This window comes from Theropithecus gelada, chromosome 17 (assembly GCF_003255815.1).
Source record: "Theropithecus gelada isolate Dixy chromosome 17, Tgel_1.0, whole genome shotgun sequence".
Lineage (NCBI taxonomy): Eukaryota > Metazoa > Chordata > Mammalia > Primates > Cercopithecidae > Theropithecus > Theropithecus gelada.
The window spans coordinates 53,279,385-53,301,764 of record NC_037685.1 but is presented as its reverse complement, the minus strand read 5'-3'; the positions used below and the strand labels follow the sequence as shown (position 1 = coordinate 53,301,764).

At 42.2% G+C, this 22,380-nt stretch overlaps 1 protein-coding gene across 2 annotated transcripts in view; it reads right to left on the bottom strand.

The window, feature by feature from the left end:
* Nucleotides 1-22,380, bottom strand: part of CRYL1 (crystallin lambda 1) — a 113,233-nt gene that overhangs the window by 28,967 nt on the left and 61,886 nt on the right. The window contains exon 4 of one of the 2 annotated variants that reach the window (XM_025364691.1): nt 3,053-3,214. The exons of the other annotated variant lie outside the window; for it this stretch is intronic. Coding sequence (XP_025220476.1) covers nt 3,053-3,214 — 162 coding nt within the window. The remainder of the gene's footprint in view (nt 1-3,052; nt 3,215-22,380) is intronic. 2 annotated transcript variants of the gene reach the window in all.

Genomic DNA, 22,380 nt, shown 5'->3' with positions numbered 1-22,380 from the left:
CACAGCCGGCCTGCGCGAACAGCCCTCTTCCTGGGCCTGCAGTGTGGCCATCAGCAGCTCCAGTCCTGGAAGCACACCCCAAAACCCAGCCCCAACTCCTGCGCTGGGAGTACGTGCCGCCTGGCCAGCGCCTTTCCCAATCCACTGACCGGAAGTCTGGCCCCGCCCCAGGGAACACGTGGCCGTGGCCGTGCCACGAGGGCTGCAGGCTTCGCTGTATGGGCGGAGGCAGAAGCAACCTTTCCAATTCGCTGAATATCCACTTTTGTCACGCCATGAACAAGCCTCCCTTTTCTTCATCCTATTTTCGGCCCAGGCAAAAATCACTAATGATTGAAACAAAGGGCCCCAAGCAGGCACTGGGGGTTGCAGGGTGGGCTCCTGGCTGGCCACGAGGGGGGGGGCTTCGTGGAAACAGGGGTTCCTCAGAGATCACAAATAGGTCTTGATTTTGTAGGGACTGCCTGTCCAGTCCCCTAGAGGTCCCGTGGGGTGAGCAAGAGGTGGGGCCGGGCGGGGTGCCTTTCTCCTGTAATTCCATCACTTTGGGAGGCTGAGACAGGAGGCTTGCTTGAGGCCAGAAGTTCAAGGCTGCAGTGAGCTATGATGGCACCACTGCTCTCCAGCCTGGGCGACAGAGCCACAGAAAAAGAAAAAAAAGAGAGAGAGAGAGAGGTGGGCAGCTGGAACACAGAGGAAAGAAAGGGAAAAGTCCAAAGATGGCTAATTTGGGTTATTTGATTTGCTTTAATTAACATGGGTTTTGTTTAAAAAGAATTTGTAACAATAAGGAAGATATTTTTAAATTATTATTATTATTTTGAGACGGAATCTCGCTCTGTCGCCCAGGCGCGATCTCGGCTCACTGCAAGCTCTGCCTCCCAGGTTCACGCCATTCTCCTGCCTCAGCCTCCCGAGTAGCTGGGACCACAGGCGCCGCCACCACGCCCGGCTAATTTTTTGTATTTTTAGTAGAGACGGGGTTTCACCGTGTTAGCCAGGATGGTCTTGATCTCCTGACTTCGTGATCCACCTGCCTCGGCCTCCCAAAGGGGAAGAATAATTTTTAAAATAAGGTCTGGACTTGATGCTGTTTCATTAAATAAGTGAGCAATAGTGGGATGGAACAAGAGTAGGAAGGAGGGAGAGAAGTGTCATTATTCAACAGTTACCAACTCCTGCTGGTTCAAGGGACTGGGTTGGGTGTGAGGGAGAAGAGAGTGACTCAAGTGTCCTCTCACCCATCTGGCAATTTAAAATTAAAGAGACACAGTAAAGGTCTCGTCAAAGAACTCAGGAGGTATTTTCTGAACAACTTTATTTAGATTAGTTTTGTTTTGAACTAACTTAGAAGCAAGAACATGGGTTAGAAATTAGGAGACTGACCCCTTCCACTGAAGCAATCAAGCAGCAACCTAGAAAGTGCTGAGGCCTCCAGGAGCCCTTTCTACAGACGTGTGTATGTCACCAAAGCAAAGGCACGGCAGGCTTCTCAGGACTCGCTTTCAATTAGGGTCCCTCGTAATGCTAATCTCACTCATATTTGAGTGGTAACCAAATGTGACGGGTTCTCTTCTATTTTTATGCATCTCAGCCTCCTTATTTTATAACCATTCCTCATTCTTTCCATCAAATCTCCCAGGACCATGCAGCTATGTAAATGGTGTTCCAAGTTGCTGCTCTTCTTAGCACACAAAACCTGGTGGGCATCTACAGATCTGGTAGGCGATTACCTCCACACTCGAAATGGCTCTTGCTCAGAAAGGAATTGCCCCACTCTTGATCCTAGGCCCTGGTCACTCATGCTCGGAATACTGCCTTGCTCCTCTCTCTGACCCGTCTTCATCCCAGGAAGGACCTTCATGTTACCCTCCCCAAGCAGCACTTCCACGACATCACACTGATGCTCTAGACGCAAGCTGTCTGTCCCAGCTCTTCAGAGTAACCCTCACGATTCTCCAGACCCAACCATTACTGAGCCCTCCAGTGTTCTCCCGTGGCACCAAGGCATGTGTGCTCATGCCACCAGGCTGGCCTCCCACAACTCTGCGCACCGAGAGGGTCCTTGGCCCAAGGTCTTTGCTTATGCTCTTCCCCAGGCTCGGACCCTCTCATCCCTTCATCAGCCCAACCAGTTCCTAGCCAGGCTGGGCCCTCTGTGTTGCTTCTCCCTGATCCGAACCTCTGACAACCTGGTGATGCCAAGGGTGTGGTCACTATTTTGTACTATTATAGTTATCACAGCTTGAGCTAAGTCACCTTTCCCGTTCGAACAGGCATCCTGGTTCTCCAAGGTCACACTGAGCTCACAGTTGGGGCTCAAATGTCGTTCACTGAATCTCCTCTCTCATTCCCCTTTCCTCACTTCAATACATTAACCGCTAAAAGATTCCTTGAGTGCTTGCATGCCAATTTGAAACTTACCGTCCAAGGCACCTCATAATGTACTCCTGGCAAATAAGCTTGCACAGTTAATTACAGTGAGTGGGTGGAAGGGAACCACAAGGGGAAAAAAAGTCCTTAAAGTCAGACCTGCCGTCAGAATCTCAGGAGCAGGACCCACAATCTGCATTTTAACAAAATGGATCCGACTCTGAATTGTGTTGAGTAAACTACACAGTGCAAGTGACATATCTGTAGAATCCTACACAATGTATACGTTTTTGATGCAGCACTTTTACATTGATAGTAGAATTATTTATTAGTCGGCCTCCTCAGCTACACAGTTACTTGGGGGTGAAAGTCTCAAAGCATTGTTCACTCTATTCTGTTGCACGTTAGGTACACAGATATAAATCCAAGGAATTTTGGGATAAAATTCTTTTTTAAAATACTGGTATTGTGCAACTCTGTAAATACAATAAGAACCACTGAACTGCACAATTTGAATTGGCAAACCGTGTTAAGTGAATTATATCTTAATAAAGCAGTTTAAAAGACGAATGGATTACTCACAAGTTATTGGCCCCCTCCCCCACAAAATAAAAAAAAAAAAAAAAAAAAAAAAAAACAGAATGAGATACAATCAATCCTCCAGATTTAAAATACTCACAGGATGAGCCACGATGCATTGCTTTACATGGACCAAGCCAGCAAACAGCTTGGAAGGCATGAGACAAGAAGTGGAACTGCTTAAGATCACTCGATCATCCACGATGGAATCTAACTGAGCAAAAATCTTCTTCTTCAGTTCTAGGTCTTCTGGAACACACTCCTGAAAAGGACACGTTGAAATGACTATTCATGACCACTCGACTCAGTCAGGCCCCAAGCAAAGCATTTCATGTTTGTTTCATTCCTCAAATGAACCACTTTGAAAATGATGAGGTTCAGGACATGTTATCCCAAAATATGGCAACTTGGCATTTGAGAAAACAGCTGAAGCAGGGAGGTCCCTCTGACCTTCTGCTCTCTCCTCCCCTAAAGCAGGCTGTAAAAGAATTTTCTGCCCTTCCCTTGAAGCAGGTCATAAGACCCTCATACCAGAGGTACCCTCCCTACACCCAGAGAAAAACAATCTCCTTGTCTCTGAAGACACAGGGACACAGGGGAGAATCTGAACAAACAGGCCTTGCCAACTTCCCTCTAGTTTAATGCCAGCTAGATCATACCCCTTTGTCCTATCATACCTCTGAAAGACTGTCCATTCTTTATCAAACCTAAGCATAAAAATACGGAGGTTTCCCTGTGTCTTGGGGTCTACACTTCCTTATGAAGGCTGCTGTGTCATGTAAAACTTACAATAAATACATCTGTATGTTTCTCTCTTGTTTATCTATCTTTTGTTATAGGGTCCTCAGCCATGAACCTTTCCATAGGAGAAGAAAAGATTTTACTTGTTCTGCCTTACAAAATCCACCAGCAAGATTTAAGGACAAGAAAACGCTGCTGGAAAATATGATAAATCTTGATAACTCTGGCAAGTGGGTGATGAATATATGGGAGTTTGTTGTACTTTCTAATTTTGAATAGCCTGGAAATTCTCATAATAAAAAAGCCTGCCAACGATATGGGGGTGGATTCTACAAACCAAACACACAACAGCACCCCAGGCAAACTGCTAAAAACATCAGTAGTTATCATCAACATTTATTTTCCCTATCTGCTTTGACCATCAGATCAACAGATCTTCAAGGAAGAATCTCATCTTCATGAAATGAACAAACATGTTACATCCACAATTCCCAAAAGGCTTCTTGAGAATCCATTTCTAACTGGAGATCCTTTTGAAAAAGATCTCCATTTCCAAAAATCCAAAACTACGTTAATCGGGGTAGGGGAGTGGGATAAAGATGCAGATTTGGATTAAATACTGCAGGTAACAACCACTCTGAAATTCTAATTACAAAGCGAGAGCGAGAGTGAGACGACACCTTCACACACTCAGCACTGGCCCACAGGCGAGGCGTGTTCCCTGCCACGTGAGGATGAAGAGGACACCGCCCTGCTGTGGATGGAAGCAGACCAGGGGGAAGATGCAAGAGCTGCTCTGACACTTTGGAAATACTAGAGCTGTCCTTCTCCTCCTGACATCTGCACCTCTGGGATCACACCAGGAGTCACTCCTAACCAAGGTCCCTGCTCACCTAGGGGCAACAGGTGCTGCAGGGGAGGAGGTAGGGCCTCCCAACAGGCCCCAGTGACTTCAGGAGAATGACTCTCAGTGTGGTGCAATAACCATCCCATCAGAATCAACTGTGTGGCTTGTTTAAAATGCAAATTCTTGGGCTCCCATCCCGGACCTACTGAATCAGGGTCTCTGGGGGTGGGTTCCAGGCATCTGCAGTTCTTTTTTTTTTTTTTTTTTGAGACAGAGTCTGGCTCTGTCACCCAGGCTGGAGTGCAGTGGCCGGATCTCAGCTCACTGCAAGCTCCGCCTCCCGGGTTCCCGCCATTCTCCTGCCTCAGCCTCCCAAGTAGCTGGGACTACAGGCGCCCGTCACCTCGCCCGGCTAGTTTTTTGTATTTTTAGTAGAGACGGGGTTTCACCGTGTTAGCCAGGATGGTCTCGATCTCCTGACCTCGTGATCCGCCCGTCTCGGCCTCCCAAAGTGCTGGGATTACAGGCTTGAGCCACCGCGCCCGGCCTGCATCTGCAGTTCTAACAAGCATCCCTGATGATTCCTGTTCCCACTAAAGTTTGGGAACCACTCTTCTGAGGTGTCCATCCCAAGTGTCAGTCCTTAATGCTCTCGGTGCAGTGTGCCACGAAATGCATCCTCAAGGGTTTCCTCTCCATCCCAACTACTCAGCGATAAACAAGGTGCCCTGATGGGAAATGGGAAGGTTATTAGCACTGCAGCCATCTCATGGTCTCTAACCACCTGATCAATTTCACTAAAATGTTAAATTTACATATCATATTAGGTCATGAATACAGTACAAACACTAGCAGATAACAAGAATTGTGCAGATGTGAAATTCAATCCTGAAGTACTACTAGAAATTGTATCAGAATCACCCTTCAAAAATAAATGTTTTCAAGTTTAATCGAATAATGCTAATAGTTAATAATATCTAACCTATTGAAATCAGCTGTGTGGACAGTGTGACATGAATTTTGCATCTATATTATCTACAAGATTTTTAAAGTTTTATTGTAAGGGTAGGGAGCCCATATTGGATTTTTTTATACTTTTTAAAAATATAATCAAACCATGTGAATCTTTTTAAAGAAACAAAAGGTCGCATAAGCACCACATCTCAAAGACGGAAAAAAAAATCAGTCATTTAAGAACTGTAAAGCCCATTGTGTTAACTCCCCTTATCAAAGGGGGAAAAAGAGCTACAGTAGCTGGCTCATTGTATTGAGTCATTCCTGGATCAGTTAAGTCTGCAAGTTGGGTTAAGTTTAAATGGAGCCTTGTAGCAAAGCCAGAGACGAAGAATGATGCAGATCCTGTGTAAGCTAATAAAAGAGTCTCCATGAATAGCCTTATTGTAAGCCTGTCATGCAGATTCTCCCCCGAAATTCTATGCCTTTCTTCAGATCATTTGATTATCAAAGAGGCAAGAAAACCTGAACCAGAGGAAACTCAAATCTGTTCCAATTATGTAAGAGTTTTTAATGGCACATTTGCTTGAAGTTTTGTTGCTGTAGTTGTTGCTGTTTTTAAGAGTGACCCAATTGTGTTGGATGTGCTGGGCTGGGGTTATAAGGATGCTGTCCGTGTCATGGCTGAGTTTATTTCCTTGCTATTATTCATTCAGATACCCCTGGTCTGAGAAAGGGAGTCTGACAAATTTATCAGGACCTTCCTCACTTGCAGTTGGTTACAAAGCTCAGAGAAGCTGCCATCATTCTCTTTGCCCTAAAGGGACTGGGAGGACAGGCAGGGAAGAATGTCAGTGAGACGGCCGAGAAGGTACCTGCACTCCCTCTGCAAACCAGAGAGATGCGCCCCTTGCACTCTCAACTCTGTCTTTCACGGGGCTCTTTCTAGAGACAGGCACCAAGCGTGAAGCACTAGCAAAAATTCTACCACTACTAAAGGTAATCAGCTTGATTTTGCTTAATTAAAGGTTGACAGCATCTTTCAAAGCACTGACTTTTGTTTGTTTGGGTTTTGTTGGTTTTGAGGCAGGGGAGGGAGACACAACTCATGACAAATATATTCTCATGCACAACCACCATCAGCATGCCCAGATTTTGACAAATAAAACTCTGGGGAGAGGTAAAGCACAACGCAGCTTCCCAGTTCTCACAACTGTTCTGTCAAAAGGATCACCCGCTTCCTTAGACTGATCACTGGCTCAGGCAGTATGAGCAGCTGACAGGTGAGGCAGAGTTTAGACACTGTATGTGGCATTTTCCTGCCTTTCTTGAAGGGAAAACAACGACATGATGCTATTCCAGGCATTACTTTTAATGCTCTCTAACTTGTATTTTTAAAGTAAATCAATTATAAGCTTCAGTGTTTCATGGTTAGTAAAAGTTACCTGTGTGGTGAATTCAACTCATTAGGGCCCTGATGTGGAAAACTGGCACAGCCCCAGCAAGTCTGCTACCTGGACCGTTCCTAGGGGAAGGGCGTGCTGGGTAAGTACTCACTTCTGAAGTTTATCCACTTGCTTATGCAACGTACATTTTCCAAAACATAGATTTTCATGATGAAAAAAAATTCTGTCAAGTTTGTTGTTGTTGTTTTTAAATCCATCCAGGCATTTTACTATTTTTATTTTTATTTTTATTTTTTGAGGTTGAGTCTTACTCTGTTGCTCAGGCTGGAGTGCAATGGCATGATCTCGGCTCACTGCAACCTCCATCTCCTAGGTCAAAAGATTCTCCTGCCTCAGCCTCCCAAGTAGCTGGGACTACAGGCCCGCACCACCACACCTGGCTAATTTTTGTATTTTTAGTAGAGACGGGGCTTCATCATGCTGGCCAGGTTGTTCTCGAACTCCTGACCTCAGATGATCTGCCCACCTCAACCTCCCAAAGTGCTGGGATTACAGGTGTGCGCCACCGCACCCGGCCAATCCAGGCATTTTAAATAGGCATCCTGTTGCTAGAAAATCTGTATTTGCTAGTGCAAAATATCTGGAAGCAGAGGCTTCAATGTGCTTTACAGAAAGAAAAAACAAATTAGAAGACTTCAATACTTAGGGCACTTCACATGCAAAGATCTATTGGATAATTTTAAGAGGAAGAGACATGGTAAGACAGGAAATATGAATTAGAATCCTACTGCAATCACAGCAGAAGGAAACCCCTCTCGGGCTGAAGATGGAGGCGTTCTACATTATAAACTCTGTTAGCACTAGTTACATCCCTGGCTTAAATCTGCCTAATTAACACCCCAGTTTCTCTTCATCATTTCTCCCAGGAGCACAATCTTTAAAATCTGTCAGATTAATAGACTGCTACAACAACACTTTTTAAGAGGTGGATACCATAATTATTTATTTAAAAAAAAAAAAGAAGAATCTTTTTGCTCTAGAATAAATAATGCGTTAAGTAAAAGGGGAAAGAGCACATCACATTACAGGCAAGTAACTCACTGTGTTCTAACCAGGAGCTCGTTTTTTTTTCCTTAAAAATCAAAATAAAGGGCTTATTTTTTAATTAAAAAAAAAAAGCATATTACAAATCATGAACAGTTCTGCCATAATTGAGAAGGAATTATACCCGATCAAGACAGACCTTTCCAGAATAAAAGTCAGTGTAGACTGAGTTTAAGAATGTGACTTGGCCGGGCGCGGTGGCTCAAGCCTGTAATCCCAGCACTTTGGGAGGCCGAGGCGGGTGGATCACGAGGTCAGGAGATCGAGACCATCCTGGCTAACATGGTGAAACCCCGTCTCTACTAAAAATACAAAAAAAAAACTAGCCGGGCGTGGTGGCGGGCGCCTGTAGTCCCAGCTACTCGGAGGCTGAGGCAGGAGAATGGCGTGAACCTGGGAGGCGGAGCTTGCAGTGAGCTGAGATCGCGCCACTGCACTCCAGCCTGGGTGACACAGCGCGAGACTCTGTCTCAAAAAAAAAAAAAAAAAAAAAAGAATGTGACTTCCTGGGGCTTAGGCGTTCCCGTTACAAGGATTATTGTTGTTTGCTTTAAAGAGCAGTCCTTCTCCAGGTGACCGCAGAGGACCCAGAGGTGGCCACCGTGGCACAGGCATCGGTTGCTGTCCTGATCATGTGTCTGTCCCATCCCCATTCCAGTGGTGTTTTTGTACCATTTGTGAAATCACTTACTTAGAATTGTGTTAAAATGCCTGACATGAAAAAATACAACTGAAAATACTCCATTTAATCCTGCAGTTATATAGTTTTACTGCATTTCTAGTATTTCTCATAAGGAAGAAGTGAGAGTTTTGATTACAAACGTTTCTGGGGACGGAGTCTCGCTCTATCACCCAGGCTGGAGTACAGTGGTGCGATCTCGGCTTACTGCAACCCCCGCCTGTCGGGTTCAAGCGATTCTCCTGACTCAGCCTCCAGAGTAGCTGGGATTACAGGTGCGCACCACCATGCCCAACTAGTTTTTTGTATTTTTAGTAGAGACAGGGTTTCAGCATGTTGGCCAGGCTGGTCTCAAACTCCTGACCTCAGGTGATCCATGCCCACCTCAGCCTCCCAAAGTGCTGGAATTACAGGAGTGAGCCTGTAATAAATCCCTTTGTTATTTTTAACAAAGTGCTGGGAATAGCACAAAACATAAAAGTGGAGACTCTTTAAGTAAAGAGTGAGTTTTAAAGAAGAATGGAAAACAAAAAGTTATGTGAAGGACATTAGTAACTCACGGTAGCATTTTCATTTTTGAAAATTCAGGTTTATTTCCAAGATCCAGGTAGTGGGGAACCCAGAGATACGAGGCTTACACTTGGCACCACTTTTACCTGTGAGGCAGCTGTTTATTTCAAACGCACAGACAAAATGGCTAAAATGACAGAGTTTTTAACATACTCAGAGTGCCGGGAGAAATGTTGACATTCAGGGCCTGGTAACTGACCCAGGCTTCCAGTTGGAACCCTCAAGGGCTATATCCCTTGAGCATCCCTTATACAAGGAATAATAGTAACAAAAAACAGACCAGTCTTCACAAGGACTGAAATTTAGTCTCAATTTATCTCAATCCACAGTTAAGTTAGGGAGACATGCTCCTAGCCTACCTGCCTTCTAGTGAAGCTTCTCTGGAGCATGATAACATCAGCCAGAGCCCTAGTTTTTCATAAGCAAGGCCTCATACTCAAACAGACAGACAATATTAGGGAAGACTTGAATGAAAACCAAGAGAGAAAACAGGCTTTGGAAACAGACCCACAGGGCATTCGGATAACGATGGTATCAGACATAAATTGTGAAATAACTATAATTAAGATGTTTAAAAAACTAAAAGGATATTAAGCAATTTCAGCATAAAGTAAAACTATAACAAAAATCAAATGAAAATTGAACAACTAAATAATAAAAATTAGCCGGCTCATCATGAGAGAATCAAGGAATTTCCTGGCATGGTTATTGGGTTTAACAACGGACAGATGTGTGGATATTATTAACTAGCCCAGTTGGTTCTGTCTTCAAGCTGGCTTCCTACAGATCTGTACCTAACCAAGAATACTGCTTAAGTGAATGCAATGGTGAAACACACATAACTATACACTAAGCTGCTTTAAAGCTAACCATAGTATACAAGATGAGAACGGGCACTACTTTACTTATTTTAAAACCCAAAATAGTTTTCAGTAGATTTTTAAAATTCTCTATTATTTATTTATTTACTTTGTAACACAGTCCTGCCCTGTCACCCAGGCTGGAGTGCAGTGGCACAACACTGGCTCACAGCAACCTCCATCTCCCAGGTTCAAATGATTATCCTGCCTCAGCCTCCCGAGTAGCTAGCATTATACGCCTGTGCCACCATGCCTGGCTAATTTTTGTATTTTTAGTAGAGACGGGTTTTTGCCATGTTGGCCAGGCTGGTGTCAAACTCCTGACCTCAGGTGATCCACCTGCCTTGGTCTCCCAAAGTGCTGAGACTATAAGCATGAGCCACCGTGCCCAGCTAAAAAGTATCTAGTGGACTAGTTTGAATGACATACATAGCTGGGTAAAATAAGGAAAAGGCCCCCACTGATTGCTACCCTGACAGTCCTCGCATGCTTTTGAAGAGGGATTATTCTTTGTTGAGGGACTGAGCCTTCCCCATTGAGCAGAATGGGAGAACTAGCCAGACCAGAGAATCAGCTGATGACCAATAGGGTGACAAAGGCTGGTGTCAGCTCATTCTCACACCTGGGCTCTCCATTCTTAAAATAGGACTTATCTCCCTTTTAATTTAAGACCTGTGACTCACCTCTAGAAGTTTTCTTGTTTTTTAAATCAAGAAGGACTGCAATTTTGTTAATCTCGAGGCTCTAATTATGCTTGCTGGTAGAGCGTGTATTCTTATTAACGACTTAGCAAGATGATTTTTTGCATTGACTAGAGCCTTTAATTTGGGGATAGTGCTTCAGAGACACTTCAAAATCTTCATTGTGGCTACTAAGTACTGAAAAAGAAAACAGCCCTTCATTTGTGGTGAAACCATTTTATAATCTAGTTGGAATATTTTTTTACAATTATTTAAGTTTATACATATGCCGGAAAGATTTAACCAGCAGCTGAAATGTTCTAGTCCATGCTGCAACGGCTTTTGGAGCTGTGAACAGATTAACAGAATTACTCCTGGCACAGGGCAGCTGACAGGCAATCCTACCAGTAGATGATGAGGCTCACTGACTTCCCAATCCACTTAGGACTACTATCATAGATTTCTTAAAGTTCAGATGTCCACAGGAAAAATCTAAGGGAAATAATCAGGACCAACAGAGTTTCTTTGTGACATGGAGAGCAACCTAACATCTGATTTGTTCAATATATGATACAAATACAGTTTAATTCACTGAAGTGACTGGAGACAATAGCACACAAACTCCCATTATTGAAAACTCATAGCATTTGGGGAAAGAGAACAGAAATAAAAACCTTTATCCCTGGGGGAGAGGCAGGAAAAGGTACTGCTCACCCTCACCCCTACCCCAGGGAGAGCCAGGAGCACTGAGTAGGTCTGACCCCCAAGTTCCAGGGACACAGTGCCTCCTACTACTAAATCAGAGCCCTTCCACCACTCCCCCTCCCTAGGCTGACACATATTAAGTAAAAAGTAACAGAATAATACTTCTGGGAGAGGGACAGAACAAGAACACGGAAAAGAGATCCTCTGTGAGGGAAGTGCAGAGGGAAAACTGAAAGCAAAAGGTGGAGCAGATATTAAGGAGGAAAAAAACCCCACAAAACCCTCTGGCCAACCAGTCCTCATCTTAAACACAAGGCATTACTAGAGGAACTTGAAACCTCTAATGCACTAAGGATAACCATAACAACTGCAAACCTAACACCTTGCTCAATTCCCACTAAATTAACTCAAATGCCCACAATGAAAGCAGAGCAGAAGAAAATGCTTGCCAATTCACAGACATAAAAACTGTTTGCCTCAGTATCTACTCTCCTATTCCGGTATCTGACTTTCAAAAACGAAAAATCATGAGGTATACACAAAAGCAAGAGAAAAACAACGCGCACCCGAGTGATCTTTAGATGTGACTCCGATATTGGAAAAATCTGACAGCAAATTTAAAATAGCTATGATTAATATCTAATGACAACTCTAGACTACATGCAAGATCATATGGGTAATTTCAACAGAGAATCAAAGAGAATGCTAAAACTGAAAAACAAAGTAACAGAGATGAAGAATGTCTTTGACTGGTTCATCAGGAGACTAACACAGCTGAGGAAAGAATCTTTGAACTTAAAGGTTAGTCAATGGAAATCAGACAAAATGAAAAAGAGCAAGGAGACTGAGAATAATAAACAGAGCATCTAAGACTTCCAGTGAAAGTATCAAATAATCTAACATATGTGTAATTGGGATCTCAGAAGTAAAAGAAACGAGGAATTGGACAGAAAAAAATTAAAAGAAATGATAGCTAAGAATATTCGAAAACTAATGAGAGTAACCAAATTCCATATCCAAGAAGGTCAGAGAACACAAAGCAGAATATACACCTCTCCCTTCCAAAACGTTTCCACGTACCTAGGTATACCATATTCAAATTGCTGAAAACAGAAGACAAAGAGAAATACTGAAAGCAGTAAGAGGAAAAAGTCACATTATATACATAAAAACAAAGGTGAGGTTTAATACAGACTTTTTGTTAGAGATAATGCAAGATAGAAGACAATGCAATGACATTTTTTAAGTGCTGAAAGAAAAAAAAAGTATCAACCTAGAATTCTATACCCAGTAAAAATGTATTTCAAAAATGGAGAAATTAAAATTATTCTGAGAGAAACAACTTATGGAATTCATTTTCAGCAGACCTAATCAATCTACAACAATTTTTAAAAGAAAGTCTTCGGGTAGAAGAAAACGTGATATCAGACAGAAAATTGGATCTACACAAAGAAATAAAGAATATGCTGGGCGTGGTAGCTCACGCCTGTAATCCTACCACTTTGGGAGGCCAAGGCGGGCAGATCACCTGAGGTCAGGGGTTCGAGACCAACCTGGCCAACATGGTGAAACCTTGTCTCTACTAAAAATACAAAAATTAGCCAGGCATGGTGGCGCATTCCTGTAATCCCAGCTACCTGGGAGGCTGAGGCAGGAGAATCACTTGAACCCAGGAGGCAGAGACTGCAGTGAGCCAAGATTGAGCCACTGCGCTCCAGCTTGGGTAACAGAGTGAGACTCACACTATAAATGAAATAATTGAAGGTAAAATAAATGTTTTCCTGTTTTCAGTTGCTCTAAAACATACCAAAATACTCAAAGCAAAAAGAGCAGCAATTCATTGTAAATGCACATGTAAAAGTAAATGGACAACAATGGCACAAAGAATGTGAAGCAGTCTAATATTAAAAGGTGGCCTCTGATTAACTAAAGATGTATACTTTAAATCCTATGGTTATTACTAAAATTTTTTTAAAGGACGTATAAATAATGAATCAATAGTGAAGATAAAATAGAACCATAAAAACGTTCCATTAACACAAAAGCAGGAAAAAGAAACAAAGAGCAGATGGAACAAACAGAAAACAGCTGCTATGTTTTTAGCCACCTGTATGAATAATCACATTACATGGAAATGATTTAAACACATCAAATAGAAGACAGATTGGAATTTCTAGCCAGAGCAATCAGGCAAGAGAAAAGAATAAAAGGCATCCAAATAGAAAAAGAAGAAATCGAATTTATTCACTGATGCTATTCTTCTATACCTAGAAAACCCTAAAGACTCCATCAAAAGGCTCCTGAAATTGATAAATGACTTCAATAAAGTTTCAAGATACAAAACCAATGTACAAAAATCAGCAGCATTTTTATACACCAATAATGTTCAAGCTGAGAGCCGAATCAAGGACAAAATCCCATTTACAATAGCCACCAAAAACCTAAAATATCTAGGAATACTTCTAACCAAGGAGGTGAAAGATCTCTATAAGGAGAACTAAAAAACACTGCCACAAGAAATCACAGCAGCACAAAAAAAATGAAAAAGTATTCCATGCTCACAGATTGGAAGAATTAATATTGTTAACATGGCCATACAGCCCACAACAATCTACAGATTCAATGCTATCCCTATCAAGCTATCAACATCATTTTTCAGAGAACTCGAAAAAACTGTTCTAAAATTCATATGGAACCAAAAACGAGCCTGAATAAGCAAAGCAATCCTAAGCAAAAAGAACAAAGCTGAAGGCATCATATTATCCGACTTCAAATTATACTATAAGGCTACAGTAACCAAACAGCATGATATTGGAACAAAAACAGACACATAGATCAATTGAACAGAATAAAGAACCCAGAAATAAAGCTTCAGACCTACAACCACTGGATCATCAACAAAGTCAACAAAAATAAGCAATGAAGAAAGGATTCCTTGTTCAATAAATGGTGCTGGGATAGCTGACTAGCCATATGCAGAAGAATGGAACTAAACACCTACCTTTCACCATATACGAAAATTAACTCAAGATAGACTAAGGATTTAAATGTAAGACCTCAAACTATGAGAATCCTAGAAAAAAACAAAACAAAACTAGGAAACACCATTCTGAACATTAGCCTTTGGAAAGAATTTATGACTAAGTCCTCAAAAGCAATTGCAATAGAAACAAAAACTGACAAGTGGGACCTAATTAAACTAAAGAGCTTCTGCATAGTAAAAGAAACTATCAACAGAGTAAAAAGACAACCTATGGATTGGGAGAAAATATCCAAATTATTCATTCAACAAAGTTCTAATGTTCAGAATCTATAAGGAACTTAAACAGTTGAACAAGCAACAAACAAAAAAACAGGAAAAATGAGCAAAAGACATGAATAGATACTTCTCGAAAGACATACAAGTAGCCAACAAACATGAAAAAATGCTCACATCACTAATGATCAGAGAAACGCAAATCAAAACCACAGTGAGATACCATCTCACACCAGTCAAAGTGGCCATTACTAAAGTTGAAAAACAACAGATGCTGGCAAGGCTGCAGAGAAAAGGGAATGCTTACACACTGTTGGCAGGAAAGTAAATCAGTTCAGCCACTGTGGAAAGCGGTCTGCAGATTTCTCAAAGAACTTAAAACAGATCTACCATTTGACCCAGCAATCCCATTACTGGGTATCCAAAAGAAAACAAATTGTTCTACCAGAAAGACACATGCACTTGCACATTCATCACAGTATTATTCATAATTGTAAAGACATGGAATCAACTTAGCTACCTTTCAACACTGGACTGGATAAAGAAAATGTGGTACTTATAGCCCATGGAGGACTATGCAGCTATTAAAAAAAAAAAAAAAGAGAGAAGGAAATCATGTCATTTACAGAAACCTGGCTGCAGCTGGAGGCCACTATCCCAGGAGAATTAACGCAGGAACAGAAAACCAAATACCACATGTCCTCACTTATAAGTGGGAGCTAAACATTGGGTACTCATGGACATAAAGATGGCAACCACAGATACCATGGACTACTAGAAGGAGAAGGGAGAGGGAGAGGGTTGAAAAACAATTAGCTCCTATGCTTACTACCTGGGTGACAGGATCAAAGAAAAAGTAAAAAAGAGGCAGACCGTCAGACCGAATTGAAAAAAAAAAAGCAAACCCAACCCAACTCTAAGCTATCTAGAAAAAAAAAAAAAAAAAAATCTACTTTAAATGTATGGACTTAGATAGGTCAAAAGTAAAAGAACGGAAAAATATTCCTTGCAAACCTAAAGAAACCTGCAGTTGCTATATGAATACCTGAAAAAGTAGACCTAAGAAACAAGAAATGCTATCAGAGAAAAAGAAGGGCATTACAATAACACTAAATGGGTCAATTTGCCAAGAAGATACAACTCTACGTGTTTATGCACCTAACAACAGAGCTACAAAATACATGAAGTTGAGGTTGCAGAAGATGAATAAGCAAAGTACAGAGGATTTTTAGGGCTGTGAAAATATTGTGTATGATACTATATTGATGGATACATGTCAATATACATTTGTCAAAACCTATAGGATGCATAATACCAAGAGTGAACTCTAATATAAACTATGGACTTTGGGTGATTAATATGTGCCAATGTAGGTTCATCAATTGTAACAGATGTGCCATTCTGGTGGGGGTTGCTGATAATGGGGGAGGCTATACATGTGTAGGGGCAGAGGCTTTATGGGAAATCTCTGTCCCTTCCTCTTAATTTTCCTGTGGAATTAAAGCTGCTCTAAAAAAAAGCATTATATTAGATTTAACATATTTTGGGTATTAAATACTAATTTCTAAAATGTTTAAATTTAGATGAATTTTAAAATTAGTTTTTCCTAATTTCATAATGTAAAAACAGAATTGAAAGGAGAAATAGACAAATCCACAATTATTGCTGGAGACCTCAATAACTTTCTTTCTCAGAACAAGATTTAAAAACCAATAAGATTATAGCAGAGCTGAATAACATTATCAACCAACTTGATCTACTTGACATTTAGAGACCTCTCCACCCAAGAGTAGAATGCCTGCCTTTTCCAAGTGCACATGTAATATTCACCAAGATAGATTATAGTCTGGCCATGAAACAAACCTTAAAAGAATAGAAATCAAACAAAGTATGTTCTCTGGCCATAACGGAATTAAAGTGGAAATCTATGAGAAAAGGATATCTAGGAAATCCCCAAATATTTGGAAATTAATCAAGACACTTCCAAATAATCTACAGTCAAGGTGAAATTCTCATGGGAAATTAGAATATTTCGAAATATTTTGAAAATGAAAACATAATATATCAAATCATTAGATTCAACTAAAGCAATGCTGAGAGGAAAATGTATAGCATTACATGTTTACATTAATAAAGAAGAATATCTCAAATTGTTAATCCAAGCCTCTATCTTAAGAAACTGAAAAAAGCAAATTAAATACCAAGAAAGGAGAAAGAAAATAATAAAAATAAAAGCAGAAATCAATGAAATTGAAAAGAGAAAAACAACAGAAACCAATCAATGAAATCAAATCTGGTTTCTCAGGGAAAAAACAATAACACTGACAAACTTCAAAGCAGACTGACCAATGAACAGAGAGAAGACACAAACTGCCAATATGAGGAATGAAAGAGGGGACGTCACTGCTAGTCCGATAGTCATTAGAAGAATAATAAAGCAATATTATGAATAATTATTTATGCCAACAAATCCTACAACTTAGAACAAATGGACTAATTACTTGAAAGACACAAACTACCAAAACTCACTTAAAAAATAATAGAAAACCTCATTAGTCTATTTCTAGGAAAGTAATTAAATTTGTAGTTTAAAATCTGTCAACACAGAAAACTCCAGGTCCAGAGTTTGTCACATTCAGCCAAACATTTAAAGAACTACTCCCAATCTTTACAGTCTCTTTCAGAAAATGAAGAAACATTTCCCAACTCATTCTACAAAGCCAGAATCACCCTAATATCAAAATATTAGACAAAGACATTACATGCAAAAAAAAATATTTATTCTGAACACATATGCAAAAAAATCTCAACAAAAAAGAATAGTACATTATGACCAACTAGAGTTTATCCCAGGAATGCAAGACTAGTTCAACTTTTTAAAATCAATATCATTCATGATATAAACAGATTTAAGAAGAAAAATTATGCGATCATCCCAACAGATGTAAAAAAATAATTTCACAAAATTCAACCTCCCTTCATGTTTTTATTTTATTTATTTATTTATTTTTTTGAGATGGAGTCTCACTCTGTCACCCAGGCTGGAGTGCAGTGGTCGGATCTCAGCTCATTGCAAGCTCTGCCTCCCGGGTTCACGCCATTCTCCTGCCTCAGCCTCCCGAGTAGCTGGGACTACAGGTGCCCGCCACCACGCCTGGCTAATTTTTTTTTTTTTTTTTTGTAGAGATGGGATTTCACTGTGTCAGCCAGGATGGTCTCGATCTCCTGACCTCGTGATCCACCCGCCTCAGCCTCTCAAAGTGCTGGGATTACAGGCATGAGCCACTGCGCCCGGCCCATTCATGGTATTTTTTAGAACTCTCAGCAATCTAGGCATAGATGGGAATTCCTTTAACACGATGAAAGATAGCTATTATTCCTATGCTAACATCACACTTAATGGTGAAAAACTCAAGGCCTAACACTGGGGATAAGGCAAGCTGTCTCGCTGTGTTGCCCAGGCTGGACAGATTCTATTCTGGAATAGAATTTTATTCCACATCATATTGATGTCCTAGCCAGTGCAATAAGGCAAAAGAAAGATATAAAAAGCATATAGATTGCAGATGAAACTGTCTCTATTCACATAAGACATAAATGCCTACACAGAAAATCCCAAAGAATCTATGAAGAAGTCCAAGAACTAGTGAGCTCAGCAAGATTGCAGGATACAGGTCAATATAAAAAAAAATGTATTTCTACACAGTAGCAATTAATAATTGAAATTTTTAAAATGTTAAATACCATTCACAATAGCACACATACACTAGAATTACTTAGGCATAAATCTAACAAAATGCCTTAAGTATGCAGAAAACTATGAAATGCTGATGAAATCAGTCAAAGGAGACCTAGGTAAAGTAGAGAGCTATACCATAATCATGAACTGGAAAACTCAATATAGTTAACACGTCAGTTCTCCTCACCTTGATCTGCTGATTCGTTGAAATCCCAATAGAAATCCCAGAAGTTTCTTTTGTAGATATCAGCAAACTGATTCTAAGATATGGAAGGCAAAGGAATCAGAATAGCCAAAACCATTTTGTAAAATGAAGTTGGATGACACACTATCTAATTTCAAGACTTAATATAAAGCTACAATAATTAAGAGAGAATAATATTGGCACATACTGTTACATTGACACATGGATCGATATTATAGAACGAGAGCCCAGAGATAGATCCAGACAAATCTAATCAGCTGATTTCTTACAAATGTAAAAAGACAAGTCAATGGGGAAGAGACAGGGTTCAACAAATGGTGCTGGACAACTGGCTTTTCACATGCAAAGAACTGTAACTTAGTATATACCATGTATTTTATATGACATTAATTCAAGTGGATCATAGCCATACACGTACAATTTTAAACTATAAATGTTCTAAAATAAAACAGAGAATCTGTGAGGCCTTGGGTTAGGCAAAAAATTTTAAGAAATAACACAAGGGCCAGATGCAGTGGCTCACACCTGTAATCCCAGAACTTTGAGAGGCGGAGGCAGGCAGATCACCTGAAGTCAGGAGTTTGAGATGAGCCTGGGCAACGTGGCAAAACCCTGTCTCTACTAGAAATACAAAAATTAGCTGGGGTGGTGGCACACGCCTGTAATTCCAGCTACTCAGGAGGCTGAGGCACCAGAATCTCACTTCAACCTGGGAAGTGGAGGCTGCAGTGAGCCAAGATTCCACCACTGCATGCCAGCCTGGGTGACAGTAAGACTGTCTCAAAAAAAAGAAAAGAAAAGAAAAGAAAAGAAATAATACAAATATCAGGTACCTGGTGCATGCCTATGTCCCAGCTACTAGAGAGGCAGGAGGACTGCTTGAGCCCAGGAGTTCCAGACTGCAGTAAGCTATAATCTGTACTCAGGCCTGGGCGAGACCACGATTCTTAAAACGTTCACAGACACCCCCCCACACACACACCAGAATGCCCTTCTTAGCAACCCCAGCCCTCCCTTCTCTTCTTAGCCAGCTATGCTCCTGTTACATGACCTGCCTACCCCTCACTCTTCACGGCCTTTCTGCACCCTCCTGGGTGACCCAGTGCAGGGAGACTCTGGGAGAGAGCGGATACGGAGGAAGAAACTCTGAGCAGCAGAGGGAAGTCAGATGAAAAGGGACCAGCACCAGTCATCAGTACTTTGCCACTCAGCTGCACACCCACACTTCTTTGCCCTGCTTTGTGACAGCAGGAGCCTGGTGGGATGAAGGGGCTTCCCTTCCTCTCTTCCTGGGCTCTTCCAGTGCAGACTGCCAGCAGGATATGAGTTCACTGGCAGCCCAGCTCAAGGATTCCAGCTTCTAGTCCCAGCTTATCCACCTCAGTTCAGCCTCTGTGGACCAGCTCTGGCCCAGGGCAGCCTCGAGAACAGGAAGGCATCCTCCATCCACTGGACCACAGCCTCGGCCCTGGGCGGTGACCCCTCCAAGTCCCATATTTCCTTGGTCTTCTCTCTCAGCCTTAGGGTGTTCTTTAGTGTTCTGTTTAGAATACTAAAGTTAGAAGTTAATCCCTTATTACCAGTTAATAATTTTTCATATTAAATTTGCCCTTTTCCAATTAATGGTGTGGTTTCTGTCTCCTGGCATGACCTCCACCAATACAGGAAACAGGTGTACTCACCAAACTCACTGGCTACAAATAATCCTGGCCACACCCTAATAATTAATGAGACTTCAATATTATCCTGAATGTTCATTCTAAATCTCTTTATTTATTTATTTATTTATTTATTTAGAGACAGAGTCTCACTCTGTCGCCCAGGCTGGAGTACAGTGGTGCGATCTCGGCTCACTGCAAGCTCTGCCTCCTGGGTTCCTGCCGTTCTCTTGCCTCAGTCTCCCGAGTAGCTGGGACTACAGGCGCCCGCCACCACGCCCGGCTATTTTTTTGTATTTTTAGTAGAGACGGGGTTTCACCATGTTAGCCAGGATGGTCTCGATCTCCTGACCTCATGATCCGCCGGCCTCAGCCTCCCAAAGCGCTGGGATTACAGGCGGGAGCCACTGCGCCCGGCCGGCAGTCGCTCTTTTCTAAGAGTTCAGTAATTTGCTGATTTATTGAAGAGTGACATACGTACCAAAGAATGTATACAGTAAGTGTGCAGCGGGGTGGGTTTTCACACAAAGGGCACATGTAGGCAGCACAGAACCCGTCCCAGCGGCCATCTCCACTGGGCCTCACCGTGGGGATCTTCCCTTCCCACCACCACTAGGGTAGCCGCCGTCTCCACTTCCACAGCCAGCTGTTCTATTTTTTATTTCTCTAGATGCTACTGAGGTTTATCATTCATCTTTTCACAGACACACTGACTCTCTGGTTTTCCTCTTCCTGAAATGCCAGTTCCTATATTTTGCCCATTTTTCTATTGGGGCATTTGTCTTTTTTTTAACTGAGTTATATTTTTTAATACGATGCAGACACTGCAAACATTATATTGTGTAATATGATGCAGACACTGCAAACATTTTTCTTGGTCTGCTGCTTATCTTCTGATTCTGTAAATAGTACCCTCCTGCCCCACAGAGGTTCACTGTTTACAAACCCAGCATTTGTTCATGGTTTTTGTACCTCACTTTGTGAGGCCCTCCTACTTCCATGTTTGGGGACCTATGCTATCTTCCAGAACATTTTAGTATTTCTTAAATGTTTATTTAATCCATCTTGTGTTTACTTTTTTCATGCCTACTTTTACATGTAGTATGAAGTAAAATTTATCAATCTTTATTAAAAAGACCTGGCAGCTCCAGATACCAATCTTTCCTTAGGCCGCAGGCTCCGGAGCTGGGGTGAAGGCTGGCACCACAAACCAAGCAGCCACGGCCTCGCCTCCAGCCGCTCAGAACCAAGCGGAGAAACGGCCAGACACACAAAGCCACGACACAGCACGACTCACCCCATCTCAGGATCGTGGAAACAGCTCAGGGGTGGGAGAAAGCCTGACTGATTCTGGTGCGAGTGGGGCAGGTGGCACTAAGGCCTCGCAGAAAGAAACACTCGTGGCCGGGCGCGGTGGCTCACGCCTGTAATCCCAGCACTTTGGGAGGCCGAGGAGGGCGGATCACGAGGTCAGGAGATCAAGACCATCCTGGCTAACACAGTGAAACCCGTCTCTGCTAAAAATACAAAAAATTAGCTGGGTGTGGTGGCGGCGCCTGTGGTCCCAGCTACTCGGGAGGCTGAGGCAGGAGAATGGCGGGAACCCGGGAGGCAGAGCTTGCAGTGAGCCGAGATCGCGCCATTCACTCCAGCCTGGGTGACAGAGTGAGACTCCGTCTCAAAAAAAAAAAAAAAAGGAAACACTCTTGAGACTGGGTGTCTAAGGTGAACAGAGTGTCTCCTGAGAGAGGAAAGCAGTACCCAGAGCTGCGGAGGTGCCAAACCATCTTCCCAAGCACAGGAGTGCTTCTGGGCCTCCAGGGGCTCAGTGTTGTGGGAGGAGGGGGTGGGAGGAGGAGGCAGGAGGGTGGCCTGGGGGAAGGAGGGGGTGGGAGGATGGTCTGGAGGGAAGATAGGGCGGGAGGATGGCCTGGTGGGAGGGATGGGGCGGGAGGACAGCCTGGTGGGAGGGATGGGGTGGGAGGACGGCCTGGTGGGAGGGATAGGGTGGGAGGACGGCCTGG